This window comes from Gouania willdenowi, chromosome 15 (assembly GCF_900634775.1).
Source record: "Gouania willdenowi chromosome 15, fGouWil2.1, whole genome shotgun sequence".
In the NCBI taxonomy this organism is placed as follows: Eukaryota; Metazoa; Chordata; class Actinopteri; order Blenniiformes; family Gobiesocidae; genus Gouania; species Gouania willdenowi.
The window spans coordinates 2,062,747-2,081,826 of NC_041058.1; the positions used below are offsets into that span (position 1 = coordinate 2,062,747).

At 39.8% G+C, this 19,080-nt stretch overlaps 1 protein-coding gene across 2 annotated transcripts in view; it reads right to left on the reverse strand.

Moving 5' to 3' along the window:
- The window catches only part of meis1b (Meis homeobox 1 b), a 114,284-nt gene extending 99,744 nt beyond the window's left edge, over positions 1–14,540 (reverse strand). For both annotated transcript variants that reach the window (XM_028468410.1, XM_028468409.1), the window contains exons 1-6: positions 13,845–14,540; positions 12,296–12,516; positions 11,637–11,778; positions 11,334–11,384; positions 10,919–10,969; positions 8,833–8,976 (exon numbers count right to left, since the gene is read on the reverse strand). In XM_028468410.1, coding sequence (XP_028324211.1) covers positions 8,833–8,976; positions 10,919–10,969; positions 11,334–11,384; positions 11,637–11,778; positions 12,296–12,516; positions 13,845–13,856 — 621 coding nt within the window. In that variant the 5' untranslated portion in view covers positions 13,857–14,540. The remainder of the gene's footprint in view (positions 1–8,832; positions 8,977–10,918; positions 10,970–11,333; positions 11,385–11,636; positions 11,779–12,295; positions 12,517–13,844) is intronic.
- Positions 14,541–19,080: the final 4,540 nt, after the last annotated feature.

The following is a 19,080-nucleotide window of genomic DNA, read 5'->3' on the forward strand; positions in this document are numbered from 1 at the left end:
TATGTATTTCACTTATTTTCTAACTCTCCATCTCTGAGAGCAGGAAGTAGCGAGTGTAAAAGGAGGACGTGGTCATTGAAGCTTCTCAAGCGACGGGGAAACCCCCCTTTTGCACTTTATTTTGAAGGGGTTTTTAATGGCGTTCTTTCTTTGCGTAGCAGGAAGTGGTAACGCTAACGCTAACGTGTTAAAGCGGCGGCGCAGGCACATCTTTGGGGTCCTGCAGCTCTAATTGAACAAAAGGCCGCTGAGCCTGCTGGGAAGTGACCGGGTCGCATCTCTGCGGGGATGAAGAGTTTATTTATAACGCCAGCAGCACAGATCCAACACACAATTAACACACACACACACACACACACACACACACACACACACGCCTCCACCTGCAGCCTGCGTGCAGACGCCATGAACAAATAAGAGGTTTTTTGGTTGCGCACACGCCCAGACATACAAATACTTTCCATCTACCTTTTACAAACATATCACGGAGCTGTCATAGACAGCATTAAGGAGAGCACACACACCCTGTGCCAACACTGTGTGTGTGTGTGTGTGTGTCCCACTGTCTGTCTTTCTCCCATGCAGGATGTAGATTAATCCACGGCCTAATTGTTTAGTAAATTCAATTTTCCACATTCTCCTCTGCCTCGCTCGCTGCACGACGTCTTAAAGCTGCAGCGCAGAGCGAGCGACACCAGGGAACACCTCTGGTTTCTTCTCCTCCCCCATAATTCTCCATGAAAAGATTTTCCTTCACTGGAAAGTCTGACGCGTCTCCGATCGACGCTTTTCAATCTGTGGCGACTTCATGCCAGGCTGCGTTTCACACACACACAATTTAATGCCAAACGTGTTTGTAGTGATGAGGAAACTGTTGTTTTTTTGTTGTGTTAAGATCCATCGCCCTCCCACCATCATCCTCTTTTATTCTGAAAAACCTTCAGCTCACACAGACATCCCTGAGCATTGTGGGAACAGTTATTCCATAAAGACATCGAGCTGAACCCCAGAATGACCCTTCTCGTTCACCAGCGGTGCCTGACCTCGTCACTGTTCCACGACAGACACGAGCAACAACGCAGGCCTCGAGTGTTTAGTGCGGCGAGAAAAACACCAGAAAACGACCACAAAAAACACAAAACTCCTCATAAAAACTCAAAACATAATAAGAAAACACTAAATAAGGGATAAAATAAATAAGATTAGTTCAGACATTAAAAACTACAGCAAAAAGCTCACAAAATAACAAAACATTCCAAAAATAGCAGGAAAAACAAACCAAAAAATAACCCCAAACATGCAAAACAACAATAAAACTCCTCCGCACAAACCTAGTCCAAAAACACACAAAAGCTCACCAAAAAAAAAAAAAAAAAAAAACAATCAAATAAAAACTAATAAAATGGCTCCAAACGTGCAAAACCAACAACAAACATCCATACAAAACTCGTTCAAAAACACACAAAATAACACAAATAAAACAAAATATCAAAAAAATATACAAAACTACTACAAAAAGTCATTTAAATGACAAAAAGCCTAAAATATGACAACAAAACACAACAAAATAAGAGAAAACATGCAGAACAGGAGTAGAAATCTCTTTCAAAATAAAATAAAAGCACACGACTCTTTTCTAATAAAAAGCCCACAGTCGTCTGTAAAAGGCTCTGTGATGATGATGAAGATGATGATGAAGATGATGTGATAGTTGGGGAAACTCTGTTTACTTTAACAACATTTTTGACCTTTCAGCAGCGACTGTGTGTGAGAAAGCAGCGAGATGGCCCGCGGTCGCCGTGGACACGCTCAGACGGAGGGAGTTTGTTAAAGCCTCTCTCTCTCCTCCCCTCGCCGCCACATTAGTGAAAAGAGGGGCTGATAATGGGGGGGTTAGAGGCCCCCCACCCGTCCTCTAAAACTCTCACAATAGACAAAGAAAGAAGAAGAAATAAGTTTGTAATTAATGAAGGAGCAGAAAGTGGCTCTGGTTTGTTCTCCACCTGTGGGCGGGGCCTCTTCATCTTCACTCTGAGTGCCATAATATGGTCCAAACAACAGCATAAAGTCAAGTGTCTTTGGTTAGCCTAGCCTAGCTTAGCCTAGCGATTGTTTGGTGACGAGCTGTTTGTGGCAAACAAAATGAAAACAAAAACACACAAAAGCTCACAAAACTAGTCCAAAAACACACAAAATAAAACACAAAACTAGTCCAAAAACACACAAAATAAAACACAAAACGAGTCCAAAAACACGCAAAATAAAACACAAAACTAGTCCAAAAACACGCAAAATAAAACACAAAACTAGTCCAAAAACACACAAAATAAAACACAAAACTAGTCCAAAAACACGCAAAATAAAACACAAAACTAGTCCAAAAACACACAAAATAAAACACAAAACGAGTCCAAAAACACGCAAAATAAAACACAAAACTAGTCCAAAAACACGCAAAATAAAACACAAAACTAGTCCAAAAACACACAAAATAAAACACAAAACTAGTCCAAAAACACGCAAAATAAAACACAAAACTAGTCCAAAAACACACAAAATAAAACACAAAACTAGTCCAAAAAACACACAAAATAAAACACAAAACTAGTCCAAAAACACACAAAATAAAACACAAAACTAGTCCAAAAACACGCAAAATAAAACACAAAACTAGTCCAAAAACACGCAAAATAAAACACAAAACTAGTCCAAAAACACGCAAAATAAAACACAAAACTAGTCCAAAAACACACAAAATAAAACACAAAACTAGTCCAAAAACATGCAAAATAAAACACAAAACTAGTCCAAAAACACGCAAAATAAAAACACAAACTAGTCCAAAAACACACAAAATAAAACACAAAACTAGTCCAAAAACACGCAAAATAAAACACAAAACTAGTCCAAAAACACACAAAATAAAACACAAAACTAGTCCAAAAACACACAAAATAAAACACAAAACTAGTCCAAAAACACACAAAATAAAACACAAAACTAGTCCAAAAACACACAAAATAAAACACAAAACTAGTCCAAAAACACACAAAATAAAACACAAAACTAGTCCAAAAACACGCAAAATAAAACACAAAACTAGTCCAAAAACTCATTTAAATGAAAAAAGCCTCAAATGCAAGAAGAAAAACACAAATCTACTTTAAACACCAAGAAAGGTTTTTCCAAAGTGAATTAAATTAAAATAAATTATATTCAACTTTATTCATATAGCGCAAATTACAACAAAAGTCATTTCCAAGCGCTAGGAGCAGCAAAGTCTTCACTGAGCATAAAGTCAAGTGTCTCAAGTTAGCCTAGCTTAGCCTAGCCTAGCCTAGCGACTCGTTGGCGAAGGGCCGTTTGTGGTGGCGACCATTGTCCGAGACTGGCGGGGGGTTAAAGGGTGTTCAGGGGGGTTAAGGGGGGTAGAGGAACTTTCCATTAGCTAAGTACACACGTGCTAAGCCCTGGTTATTGTTGACTTAGCCACAGAAACCTCTGCAAGCCTCAGACACACACACACACACACACACACACACTGGAGAGGAAACCACAACTTTGTTTGTGCGTGGGATTTTATCGAGCGCCTGAACGTGCGTTGAAGCACTTTTTAAAGATGGAGTAACTTTAGAGGAAGGCGGAGCATGAGGACGCGCTCTTTGAAGTGCCTTCATCCCTAATCACCCCCTACTTGTTATTCCTGCACAATAATGAAGAGGCTGAGGAACACACGCGGTCACGTGGTCGCCTCTTTGTATCACTTGTTGAATTCTCAACAGCCGCCCTGCATTCATTCACTGAAGGGGGGGGGGGGGGGGGGGGGGGACCCCTCCTCCATTCAGCTACAAAAGCTGCCATTACCAACAATCCCAGAATGATCCCCAGTTTGTATTAGAAGCAGCAGCAGCGTGCGCCTGAAACCCGATCCCTCCTCCAACCAGCAGCCGATAGATTAGCGATAGCATAGCGATAGCATAACGCTGCTGTACTGATTAGCTAAAGAGTCCCAACGCTGACACTCATGGTTTCCATTCAGCCCTGGGTAAGGGGGGGGTTACATGAAGGTTTAGCATCAAATATGGTGAAAAGAGGTGAAAAGTGACAATAATGGGTCAACGTATGTGACGTTAGGTGGAAAAGTGGTGGAAATGGTTTATAAGTGTTGAGAAAACACTGAAATGTGATGGAAAAGTGTCAGAAATGGGAAAAATGGGGCAAAAATGCATTAAAAAAAGCAAAAAAATGTCAAGAAAAAGGAATAAAAAAAAGGTTAAAATATGGTAAGTTTGGTGTCGTTGCAGAAAAGGGATAAAAATAAGCAAAAAACATTCATAGTTTCTTGAAGGCATCTGGCGACCCCAAGGTTGAGAACCACTGACCTAAACCAACACTGCTGGGTCTCACCGACCTGGAAACCAACACGTGTGTACGCCATAACCGTGATAGCACTATCAGCAAAAACACAACGGGGGAGGGGCGGGGGTTCCTCTGGAAACCATCAACAAAACCTTAAAACGAGCGATTCCCAGTGAGCGACACACCAGTATCACCAAAACCTCAATGGGCTGTCTAGTATATACTATAGTATGACTAGGATGGTGAGCGTTCACACTGATGTGTTCTTCCAAGTTTCCCAAGATGCATTTGGAATCTACAGCTTTAAAAACCTTGTTCACACTGAGGCTAAATATCTCTGTTGATTCTCTACCTTTACTTTGAAAGTTCTGAAAACATTTGAAGTGAGAAAGTGACCAAGTAGAACATCAACATGTTCTCATTAGATCCATAAAACTCATGTAAACACATTTCATTCACACATTTCACACTTTTCAGAGACCCTCCATTGTGCTATTGACTAAACTTCCTGTTAACTTCAAAACAAGAGCCTTATTTATGGATGAGTTAAAAAACAACTAATGGAGGACAAGAAGATATGCTTTTGTTTTGAAAAGTACACAAAAACTGCAAAATATTCAACAAGACAAGAAGACAAATACACAAAATGACTAAAAAAAAAATACGAAAGGACAGAAAATTACACAAAATGACTTAAGAAATACACAAAATAATTTGAAGTTATTCTGTATCTTTACTGCGGGCCAAACTGGTTGGTCTAAAGGGCCGGATTTGGCCCCAGGGCCTCGAGTTTGACACATGTGAAGTGGAATATAACAAATGTCGACACATTTCATTCACACATTTTCAGAGACCCTCCATTGTGCTACTGACTAAACTTCCTGTTAACTTCAAAATAAGAGCCCTATTTACAAAAAGACAAGAAGAGATGCTTATATTTTGTTTGATTTTTAGCTTGTAGCTGGTCCCCAGGACCATTTCACCGCTCACAATGCATCATGGGACAGTTGAGTATGACTAGTGCGTCTACTGTGCATACTTAAAAAATGCACACACACACGCACACACACACAGGTTGAGCTGCATTCACAAGCCGCTGCAGAGCCTCTCAATGACTTCTTCACCTCTCAGCTATGCTACGCTATGCTACGCTACGCTATGCTACGCTCTTCTTTTCATTCTTCAGCGTGCACAAGCAGGCTTTAAGAAACATAAAGACACATTATAGGAGACTCCCAAAAAAAGAAAAATTACAGCTACGATGCAAAGGGACACGCGCACACACACACACGCGCACACATGCACACACACACAGTGCAGTGGCCTCAACTGTTGCCTTGTTGAGTTGAATAAATTCAAAGTCATTTTTTTCCTCTGCAGACGCGACGCCTCACTGGAATAAATTGGTTTATGAATAAATGAGCCTGCGTTGCTTTGCTTTTCGTTGCTTTTCTTTCTCCATCTTGTTAACATTGTTCTTTTGTGCAAATTCTCAGCAATTTCTTTTTTCCCATATTCTTCTTTCCAGTCCACTTCAACTTTAAGCCTGAGGGCATATATTAAAAATACATATGGAAAGAGATAATACACACCACACACACACACACACACACACACACACACACACACACACACACACACACACACACACACACACCACACACACACACACACACACACACACACACACACACACACACACACACACACACACACACACACACACACACACACACACACACACACACACACACACACACACTAATTCGTTAAGGATGTCACAGCAGCCGAACAACGACAGATAAGATGTCTTACAAAAATAGCAGCAGAAAATATTCAATATATTCAGACCGTGAGTAAAGTGGTGAAAACGCAGCCATCGTGTCCTCGTGGGGACCCCCCGACCCCCCCCCCAACAAGACCCCATGAAGCCATTAGAGCGGCGGTTCTCAACCTTGGGGTCGCGAGACACTGGGAGGGAGTCATTAGAAGTGTTTAAAAAACTAAGAATACATTTTTTTTAACAATTCAAGTCCATTTTTGTGTATTTTTACCCTTTTTTTTGCAACTACACAAAACTTTCCATATTTTAACCTATTTTCATCACTTTTTGCCAATTTTACCACATTCTGCATTTTTCAAGCCCATTAATTGCCAGTTAAAACTAATTATTGTTCCAATATTAACACCCTTTTTAACACTTTTTCAGTCCATTTTTAGCCACTCTAATTTGCAACTTTGAACTAATTTCTATGGGTTTTAAAATCCCATTTTAAGACCTTTTACATTATTTTACTCTTTCTCTGCAACCAACACTAAACTCACTATATTTTAACGTATTTTGCAATACTTTTTCTTGCCATATTTTTGCTCCTTTTAATGCATTTTTGCTACATTATTCCCATTCCAACACTTATCAATCCAGACATGTTCAGCATTTATAAACACTTTCCACCACTTTTACACCTAATGTCACATATGTTGATCCACTATTGTCACTTTTAACCTCTTTTTATCATATTTCATGCTTATTTTTGCCAATTTAACCACCTTCACTATTTGTCATGCCCATTATTTGCCAGTTTAAACTCATTGTTCTAATATTTAACCACTTTTTCTGTCTATTTTTCCAACATTTTTTGTCACTTATAACCCATTTTTTTGCTGATTAAACACATATTTACATCATTAAGATGACTACATACTATGGTGTAAATAATAATAATAAACGTTCCTGGATAACAGTGGATATTATTCATATGAATAAATAAATGTGGTTATCACAGATTCATAGAACAATGGACCATCATTCTTATGACTCTATGGATGGATATTTTCATGAAAAGGTTGAGAAACACTGCGTTAAGAGGACTCGTGGGGACAGGTTTCAGTCAAACACACACACACACACACACACACACACTCTTTACGGCACAAGTGGACGTCTGATACTTGATTCTCTCCCTGGATTCAATGAAGTACGGTATTATCTTCCGGTTGATCTTCCTCATTTCCATAATCAGACACAGAGAGAGTCCAGACCCTCCTCCTCCTCCTCCGGCTTCACTCAGACCAGCAGCAACGACCATATGGGATTTAAATTATTCAGACTAATCGCCTCGTTACTTTTTATTCCCGACTATTCTACTAATCCCTTTGATTTGGACACTTGGTTTCCCTCTCAGTGCCGTGTACACGCACACGCGCACACACGCACACATGCACACACGCACACACAGCTGATTTTATCCTAACGTCACAGACGGAGTCAGTGGAGCACATAACAGTGGTGGTCTGTGCTAGGGCTGGGTCGATATGGATCAAAATTCATATCTCGATATTTTTCCTCCAAATGGGAACAGGATATATCAGTGGTTCTCAAACTTTTTTAGCTCTCGTACCCCCTCTCTCTTATTTCTGAGTCCAAGTCCCCCCTTATGTCCGACTACATCATTTTGCTTAGAAAACAATAGATGATAATAATGATATGAAAGAGTGTTAACACACATTTTAAATCATCTCATTTTGTAAATAAGTGGAAAGAAACAGTATTTAGTGGCTCCTGATTAGATTTCTATAGTTTTTATGTGGAACCAACACTGACCTTTGTATTATCAGTTCATGTTTTAATCTAGATCATTTCTAACATCATTGTGTGTGTGTGTGTGTGTGTGTGTGTGTTAGTCTGTTCTTATTATTATTCAGTATATTTGTCTCGTACTGTGTGAGTTTGTGTTGTTGGTAATTATTTTCATTTTTCTCTCTGTGTGTTTTTGGTGTCGTTTGGTTGTTTCGTACGTTTTTCTGTCATTTGTTTGTATTTTGTCGTAATCTTGTGTATTTTTCTCTCATTTATTGTGTCTTTGTGGTCGTTTTATGAGTGGCTGGTGATATTTAGTAAGATTATCATTTTTAACTAAAAATGTTATTGTTTCTCTCTCTCTGCCAGCACATACCCCTAGGGGTACAGGTACCCCCAAATCTAAAGGGCAGAATTCAGCCCCCAGACCTTGAGTTTGACACGTGATACAGGCAATATTGTCATTTTCTATATCGCCAAAACAGAAAACTCGATACGTCTTAAATGTCGATATATCGCCCAGCTCTAATCAGTGGTATCTGCACCTCAAAGAGGAAGAAACACGTCTAATGAAGCATGGGGGGGAGGGGGGGGGCGTGGGAAGAAGCAGAGGTGCTAAATGAAAATGGACACGAGGCAGGTCAGGGTTCTGAGGAGCTAATCTGAACGGGTCGTTCTGGGTTCACGTGGTAATGGGTCGATGATGGAAACATTAGGGCCCCCAAATATCTCCGTCCGTTCATTCCGATGCAGGGAATGTAAAACGGAGCCTTAATCATATGCAAATAAGGACGACAGAGCCGCAGAGGGGTGACCCAGAATAGCTGAACAGCCACACACACACACATTAACACACACACACACACACAGAGAGGAAGGGGAGGAGCTCGTACCTGATCTAGAGCCACAGATCTAGTGATTTCCTCGCTGTCTGACTTGGATCCTCCCTCCCGGTCGTCTATGACCAGGTCGATGGGCATCTTTCCTTTCAAACAGCTGATGTATCGATGACAGAAGTTATCACACAGCTCGTGTACCTGCAGGGGGCGGAGTCACACGGTTACACAACAAAATCACACACACACACACACCAAAGAAAACCACAGAAAGAAAAGAAACAAGTTGCATCGTACGTATATGATTAGAGGATTACGGCCAAGATAGGTTTGGGCAAGAAAAGAGTTGAAATTTTGAAAACAAAGTTGAAAAACGAGAGTCGAAATTTCCACACTGAACGCAAAATACAATATTGTGATAAAAGTCAAAGGTTTGCTAATAAAGTCAAACCTACAAAAGCTGACGAGGGCCAATTCACCACATGTGACAACAGACAGATCGTTGACACGTATCAATAAATGCCTTAAATCAGGGGTTCTCAACTAGTCTTACCCTGGGACCCACATTTTGCCATGGTCATTTTTTTTTTTAGAATTCAACCCTTTAGTTTTTCAAAAATAGCTGTTGAAAACACACACACACACACAAAACATAAATCCATATAATTTCTTGTGCAACATGAGAAACATTAAGTATTTATTTTTGACCAGCTGTCTGTGACCCACTCAATACAGGTCTGTGACCCACTTTTGGGTCTGCGACCCACCAGCTGAGAATCGCTGGTCTAAATGACCAAATAATTCAGATTTCTCAGCCATTCTAAAAACACAAATCTAATGAAACTCCACAAGGTTTTTTCACATGACTTCAGTCATTTTAAATCTCAAATTTTTCAAAAAACTACATTTTCCTGAAATTATTTCACATAATTTCCTCAAATTAAATAAAAATTAAGGAGTAAATCTAGAAGCGAATCTGTCACTTAATGCCTTGATATTGTTGGTGCCTTACATACTTTATACATCATTTATACGACGTGTTAAGTGCAAACTTGGGGAAATTATTGTTCAAATTACTCGTTTCCCGCCTAAAATCAGCGGCCCACTTAAACTCAAACTACTTTATATAAAACTAAAATAAGTTTGACACCCCTGCATTAAACTTTACTTTAAAGTTGGGTTTAATAAGCAAGAGATTCTTTCTCTTTTATCTCATATAAACACAGTGTTGTAATGTATTTAAGGACTTTGTGTTGAAAAGGAAAAAACAATCAGAAATCAAACTGTTTGTTGTCGTTTATGGTGAATTTGTCCTGGTCGGCTTCCATAGGTTTGACTTTAATAGCAAACATTAGTCTTTTATCACCAGATTAATCTCGTTTTTCAACTTTTATCTCGACATTTCGACTTTATTCTCAATTTGTCCGAAATTATTTTCTCTATCAAAATTGGCCCTAATCCTGTTCCGTAGCAACGCCCACTAGAACAACAAGTGCAAATCCAAAAAGAATGTGCACATGTCACTTTGTTCCCGCCCCTCCCTTCAAAATAAAATAAAGATATCGTCTGAAATTGGCAGTGACGTGAAGGCTGGGCGGCTGCAGCGCATCAACAGCACGTGTTAAACGCACCATCAGTGCCCGGGGTGTCGGTCATTAGAGCACGGTGACCCGCCTCACTGACATTTCAGGGTAAACTGTGAAATTCTGACTGTTGACCGCATCATCAGAGCCAAAAACATGTGTGCGTCATGACGCACGGGGAACCCAGACATCAGCTAAAATGGACACGAGTGAGATTAGAAATGAACTTAATATTTCATGTATATACTTGCTCTGCGTAATTTGGATTATAATTGAAAACGGTGCGTAAAAGTGTAAAACTTTGCACAAAATTACATTTTCACCCAAAACTTGGCCTCCACGTTTCACTTCGCATGCATGCGCAGTTTCCGTGCGCGTTCAAACTTGGATACATACAGGGACGTGCGTTCCTGTTGTAACAGCTTGGCGTCGTGATTAAACGCGGAGGGAGAAACGGGCCCCAATGATTGATTCTGACGCTAATTATAAGCGACGAGCAAAAATACATTTATGTAAATATAGAATGAGAATGTGTGCTGTGTGAGCACACGGAACATTACCTTCTCCAGCTCCAGCAGATGAAAACGTAAAACTTGAATGGCTTGGATCATCTGAAAAATTTAAATCACAATTTAAAAATTTTTTTTTTTAAAAACTAATCATAAAAAAATGAGCTGCTTGTGCACATCTTTGGATATTAAAAAAGTGAGTGATATTAAACCTTATTACAAAAACCTTAAGAGATGTTTGAGCCACAAAAAAACAACAACGATCCCATTACAGTGAAATTATCAAAGTGCACGACGGGGGTTTGACACCAATGACACAAAGGTGCGTGACAGCTGTCGAACTGTTTCTGCGTTTACAACCAATTAAACAGCCCCCCCAAAACAACAGCGACTAAACAACCCCCCGAGCAACAGCATCACAAACAAACACACACACAAACAAACAAACACACACATTTAAACTCACCAAATTATCCAGCTCTGGATTCGATGAAAATAAAGGTTTTTCTGCACGAATCTAAAACCAAAACATTGCAACAAGTTAAAAATAATAATAAAGACAAGTTTTGGACACAGTTCACATGTTATTAAGTCAGTTTTACGCACAAAAACAATAGTGTTATTTTTACTTTAACAGTGTTTGCGCATTAAAAAATGAAGCTTTTTTTTTTTTTTTACGCACAGTGACAACAAATCTTTTACAATGCGTTCTAAACAAAGCACGTGCGCGTGCACAGTGCGTGAGAGGAGAGGCAAAAGTTGTGCCGACCTGTTTTGCAAACACTGCTATGTCTTCATTGAAAGACTCCGATGAACAGACGTCTCCTCCCGCCACCCCGGGCTCTCTGGGGGTGCACGTCGCTAATTCACATTTCTCAAAAATCAGTGCAAGCAATGGGAACAGGGGGTGCCTGCACGGGAACACACACACACACACACACACACACACACACACAATAGTAAATGTCAGCAGAGAGAAGAAGAGCTCCAGGCCGGGGTCAGGGCTGTATATGGACCCGCGCGGCCGAGACTTGGTGCAGCTTTGCAGGCTGTGCACGTCTCTCAGTGCACGCTGCTTACTTTATAATCCACCCGAAAATCCTCCAAAGTGACTCAAACTCCAGCAGCAGTAAAATCATTTCACTCTGACGTTTTTTTTACGTTTTTATTTCTAAAGTGAATCTTAAATAGTGTCATTTTTAATGAACTTGTGCGCATTGCTTTAACTGGTTAAGGTGGATTTTTACACTTAATCGCCTTAAGCACAAACCAGTCATGGCAGCTTGTGTTTAGCACACACACACTGTCATTTATTTCACTAGTGAGGAAAACTATTGGAATTCTGTTGGAGGTTATTTGTAAAAGTTTGGGATACATTTTTACGCACAGAATCCTAAAGTAAAAAGGCTGAATCCTGCCCCTGCTTACCCGTATATGGAGTCTTTATCTCTCTTGAGGGCGTCGTTGACGGAGGAGCCCATGCTGGGGGGCATGGTGTTGGTGTGCGCCGTGTGCGGGTACTGGTGGGAGTGCAGCTGCGGGCCGTGGTTCAGGTGCACGGCCTGCATGGAGCGCGCTCCGTGCGGGTCTCCGTACATGGTGGTGGGGAGGCCCACCCCGTCCATCCCGTAGTGGGGCAAGTCTTCGTACTGCACGGATAGATATGTAGGCAAACACGGGGAGGTTAAAGCACACACACACACACACGCACGCACACGCACACACACGGGACACTTTGGGTTTGGATTTGTAATATTTTTACATCTTATTATCAGACCGTTTTTACGCTTTGTGTATAATCTATTCTAATGAAAGAAGTTTTAGGTTCATGTAAATGTTTAAATTTGCCTCAAAATATATTTTTTTTATATTTTCACAACTTTATTTAATTTTAAAGAAAAGTTTTAAAGACATAAAAAAACATTAAATTTTTTGACAGTAACTTCAATAATCCACTGAATAAAAGATAATGTCCTATATTTAATGAGTGTAACTACTCCCACGCGCCTGACTTTATTATTATTCCTGACACTTTTTATCTTTTCTTTTCTTTTTTAACAACACACGCGGTGATTGTTTTCAACAAATACCTTAAACGTGTTAATTGCAGTGCTTTCACATTTAAAGGCTCATAATTGTGCAGCGTGTTATTACCTCTGAGACACTGTGATTAGTGCTGCAACAAAACGCAGGTCGACGCGTTTTTTCTTTTCCAAAATAGTCAAACTTTTCTTTTTTATTCCAGTGACTTTTGGATTCGAACGAGCTGCTTCAAAAAAAAAAAAAAAAAAAAAAAAAAGAGAGAAATAAAAATAAAAAGGCCTGGGTAAAATAATCTGATTTAAATGTTTTACGCCTTTGATGTTTTTTTTTTTAATATATATATATATAAACTTGGCTTTGAATTATTGATAGCTTTCTAGATGTGATAAACTAGTGTCAGGGAAAAGAGGAAATGCATTATCACCCAAAGCGGAGTGTTTGGACCCTAAAGGCAGGGACGTGCGAACCCCAGTGTGCAGCAACAGTCGCTGCTTTTCTTTTTATTAAACTCAACTACTTACATCACTTTACTTTTGAATTAATGCAATATTAGGAATTTAATAATTTTGCATAATTTTTGGTAATTTACGCACAGCCCAAAAAGCCATAAATGGAGTAATTTGGTGGCTGTGACATTAAAATGTAGTAGTTTGACACACATCGCAGTGGGTTAGCTACTCCACCCCCCCCCCCCCCCCCCACCCCCACACACACATCTCCCTTCCATGAACTCTCCTGTCAGAGCTGGTGTGTAAAACGTCCCAGGGTCCCGGCTCTTTGCGCGCAATGCAGTGCCAAAAGACGCAAAACCGCGGAAAATAATGCGTCTCCGGAATGTTGTAGAAGAACTGAAAGTTACACCGTGAGTGCGCGTCCGTGCGGGGCGTTACAACAAGCGCAGGGGACTTGGGGGAAACTTTTTGCCTTTACGTACCCGCTGCGCCATAACCCTCCGCACTCCCGGCTCGTCCTTTCAGTGCGCGTAAATCCCCTCAGAGGCCAGGGTTGGAGATGTGGGGAAAAACAGGAGGAAAATCCAGATAAAACCAAGAGGATGTTGCAGGATAAATAAAATTAAAAAAAATCCCGTGCGTGTCGGTGGACGGTGAAGCTCCCGCGCTCTCTCCGTGCGCGTTCAGCAGCCCGGTCCGTCCTCGGCTGCACCGGGAGCTCCTCGCCAGTCCTCTCCAGTCCAAAGCTCGTGCTCACGCTCTCATGCCTGTCACTCACTCACTCACGCTCACAGTCAGTCACTGCGCACGGGCTCGTCTGTCAGGAGGAGCGCGGATGAATGATGGTCCGCGCACCCACGCCCGCGCTAATAGTGAGAATCTGAGTGAAAGCAGCAGCTCAGCTCGTGCTTTTCTTTGATCACTCTCTCCACTTCCACGACTCCAGTTTTTTCTTTATGCAAAAAGCGTCTCAGAGCAGATGAAGAAGAGGAGGAGGAGGAAGAGGAGGAGGAGGGCTGATCATTCTGGCTTTAGTCTTTCTTAAAGGAGCCACGATCGATGCACACAGAGAGAGAGTGTGCGTGTGAGTGTGCGTGCGTGTGTGTGAGCCGCCTGCCGGTTTGGTGCACAATGGATGTGTGTGTTGGAGGATCTGGACCAGAGTGACTGACTGACTGACTGCTGGAACCCGGAAGCAGTGGTGGCCATAACAGGTCGCGTCTTACACAACGAGCCGGACCGGAGCAAGTGGTGCGCATGCGGAGGGGGGGGGGGGCGGGGGACACGCAGCGTGCACGCGCCGGCTTCAACACATGCACGGACTAATAATGCACCTGTAAAACATGCATCGAGACGTGCACCTTTTTCTTTTCTTTAAGATAATACAACTTTTATTTCTCATTGTTAAGTTTCTTTCCGCATGATTTTGGAATAAATCTGGAAAATCATCAAAAGCTTTTTTTTAAATTTTATTTTGGAGTTCATCCATCACAACGTCTGTGTAACATCTGCAGCCTGAGCCGGAGCCAAACACGCGCTTTTGTGCAAGTTTTAGATCTTTTACATATTTACTTCCTATTAATCTGAGTAATGTGATGAAATATTCCTGTTTGATTTAAACTGAAATTCCCCTTATTAAAAAAGTTTATATTCCATTTATAATTATATATATACATTTTTGAAATTATCTTAAGTTGTAATTTGTGTTACGGGTGAATTAAAAGTGCTTTTCCAGGATTTGGCAACATTCTCGTGCGCTCCTCCCCCCTACATGTCTGTGCGTAATGGGTCGCTCCATTCTGCCTGCGCTGTCCAATCACAGAGCAGCACAGGGATGGGCGCCTCCTATTGGCTGCTGACACTGATCGATCCGGATCTGATTGATCGGTTTGAGGCCACGTTCTCATGTAGGCACAGAACACACACGCACGCGCACACACACGCACAGAATGACTCTTTAAACCAAATGTGCTGCTCGGTTAAACATCTCTATTCGTGGTGAACTCCGCTTTCCTGACTTTTAGATTTTTCTGCAGACTATGTAGGAAAAGTGTAAATATGTTCTGTAATATATTAATATTGTAGTTTTTATTAGTTTTTAGCAATAAAAACTACAATAAACCACTTTATTTTGCTTGTTTTTCATCGTATTCCCGTCAGGTGTAAAACTGCACACATTCAAAACTAATCAATCAGATTTGGGTGAAATAATTGACAAATCAACAATATATATAAATAGTAAAAAAATCAAACTAACATGAGAAGGAACATTTTTTAAAGGAACAATTAAAGACAAGTTTTTAGGATTATTTTGTACTTTTACGCACGACTTTTAGAGACTTTTTAATGTATTTATCAGCTCCCTTTCACACACACGCGGTGTAAAACTGCCACATTATGTGTAGGTTAAGCTCATAATAAGGTGCTTCCAGCTCGGATGAAGTTTGATTCTCTCTCCGCGCGTCGCGTCCACTCATCGATCATCTGTGCGTCCGCGGGGCCACAAACGGAGCCAGTGTTGGTTCAGGCGGCTCCACGCGCACACCACTGCGTCATGTGGGGTTTTATTTTCTTTAAAATGGATAATGTGATGGAGCATTTACATTTTACAGGCATGAAATGACGATTAAAAGCCTCCACAGACCGAGGACGAGGCGCAGCGGACTTGGTTTTTACGCACGGGATCAGATATCAAACAAACCGGCATTTATGTATTTATCCATAGGTAAGTAGAAACAAACATAATTCAGATTATTTCTTACTTTTTAGAAATAGAATTAGCTGCATTTTTTAAATTTGAAACACGTGTTTAGATGTCTTAAATAGTTTTTTCTTTTACTTTCAGATCTAACTATTGTGTTGTTGTTTTTTTAATGATCTGATAAATGTGAGGATTTGATGAAAGAAAAAGTAATTTAAATGTAATTGTGGTGGATTTTTTAGGAGGTTGTGAAGCCAAATTGGTTGAATTGAGCTCTCCGTCGTTGTAAAATAACTGTAAAAGCTTTAGAAAGCAATTAAACCACGTCAATTAGCGTCTATAAAGGCACAAAAAGGAGCTGCACTTTATTTCTTTCTTTCTCTGCAGTGGCTCTTCTTCTTTGGTGAGGGTCAGCGCGTTCTGCTGTCCTGGGTAAAAAGAGAAGCTAAGGGGGGCAAATACCGTCACTTCTGCTTAATCCGCTTTGCGATGACGGTAATGCTTTGAGTCGTTTTAAATAAAATCAGCAGGTATTACTTTCAAACGGCTCAATGCAAAAGGACAAGAATGAGTCAGTGCGTCATTAGACGTCCTGACTTTGTGCTGCGTGCAATCAAACAAACAAAAAACGTAAACTTTCATCAACTATTGCCATTAAAAGCTTTATTTTCCATTTGAGTCTTTATTTCATGTCCTTTAATCTAATTTTATTCATTTTTGATTAGACTAAAGTAGAAAACATGTTACAAATGTGACTTTTCACCTCGTTTTCTATACATTTTTCCTCCAAAATAAAAGAGTGGGGAAAAACAAGGAGCTCGTGGAGTCAAAGTGAGGTCAGAGCGCGCGAAGCCCTGGAGCTCCTCGAGCACCGCAACATGTTGGGATCCGTCCCCATCATCAGACCCTGCTGCGCACTTCTCACACATGATCTCTGCAAATCCATCGATCCGCGCGCACACGTGCACGAGCTCTCGCCCCCTACTTAGTATGTACTGTACATCTCTTATAAGGGGGGCACCAGTGCACGTGCAGGACAATGGTTTTATTATTTAATACATAGTTTGATTAATCACACCCAGATTATATATGATCATTTCAAAATAAAAGTATTATTGCATTCATTCTAACATTTTCCTTTATTTAATAAACAATTAAAATCATTGTAGAATTATTTGTTTATTGGTGTGTGTGTGTGTATATGTGTGTGTGTTCCCACTGGGACTCTTCGCTGCTCTCACACACATTAATGCTTAATCACGTGCGCCTCCTCCCGGCGCCTTTGGGCATTACAAGACACACACACACACACACACACACACACGCGCGCGCGCGCGCGCACGCACACGTTTATTGGTTTATTTCTCACGCAAAACTCACACTGACACGGATTTAAAATGTCATTTTCATCATGAAACGTTAAGTGTGTGATTTACAAAACGGAAATAAAATGTTCTCTTTATGTATTTAAGTGTACCAATGAAACTATGAAAGGTTTACGTTTGAAGGAAGATTCTGGAATAATAAAACACGGCATGTGTTTGAGGAAGATGGAGCAGATTTAAAAGAGAAATATTACAGATTATAAAAGGGAAAAAGTTCAAGTTCAGAGTGAACTGTTGGGCTGCAGGTAAAGATTATAAAGATTTAATTAATCACATTTACTCTCAATAAGCTGATTTTAATTAATCACTTGTATTTTCAGTTATTATTACAAATTCATTGATAAAATATATTTAATGACAACATGAAAGACACAAAATGAGTATAAAAATACTAAATGAAAACAAATATATACAAATTGTCGCCAGAAATACACAAAATGGTAGAAAAACTCATGCACAAAGGCCCCCAAAAACATATAAAAACAACAACAAAAACACACAAAATGAGAAATTAATGTACAAGATGACCACAAAATACAGAAATGACTCCAGAAATGCACAAAACAACTAAAACAATTCACAAAATAACTCAAAACATATACATGATTACAGAAAAACACACACAAGGAAAACACAAATACATAAAAAAACTCCAAAAGCACAAAACAACAACAAAATACACAAAATAAATCACAAATTACAGGAAAAGACACAAAAAATACACAGAATAAATCCCAAAATAACACAAACCCTTTTTTCTTTCCCGTGTTAATGTTCACGACCTCCTTCTGGGTCCCTACCCGTGACTTGAGAACAGCTGCACTCATCACTCGGAGCGTGTTTCATCCTCGTGAATAAAAGTCATGAAAATAGAAAATACATCTAGGTTAATCTCCCAGAATGCAAATAATTCAATAATTGAATAAAGATGATTTCAATGAGTTTCACGATGATATTTTAAAATGTTATTTTATTTTGTGTGTTTTTGTTATTTCTTTGCATACTTTTGTTGACATTTTGTGCATTTTTATGTCGCTTTGTGTGTTTTTGTGTAATTGTGTGTATTTTTGGAGTCTTTTAGTGTGCTTCTGTCAACATTTTATGCATTTTTCTGTCATTTTTTAATGTTTCGATGGTTGTTTTGTGCATCTTTGTTGTCAGTTTGTGTATTTTTGGAATCTTTTTGTGTTTTTGTTGTTTTTTTCTGTACTTATTGTGACTTTTTCTGTCGTTTTTTGTAGTCATTTTATGTTTTTAAAAGATTGTTTTTGTATCGACATTTTTGTGCATTTTTTTTAGTCATTTTGTGTGTTTATACGTTTCTTATTTTGCCTTTTTCTGTTGTTGGGTGCATTTTTGTGGACATTTTGGTGCGTTTAAATGGTTTTCCGTGTCTTTGTTTGAATTGTGTATTATGAGTCATTTGGACTATTTCTGGAATCTTTTTGTGTGTTTTTGTTGTTTTTTTCTTGCACCTTTTTCTGTCGTTTTGTGTGTTTTTGGAGTTATTTTGTGTAATTTTTGAATTTTTGTGTGTGTTTTTGTTGTTTCTTTTTGTACTTTTTGTAATTATTTAGTGTAATATGTTGGGCTAAAGAGTATCTGAGCCAACATTTATACTTTGTGATGATC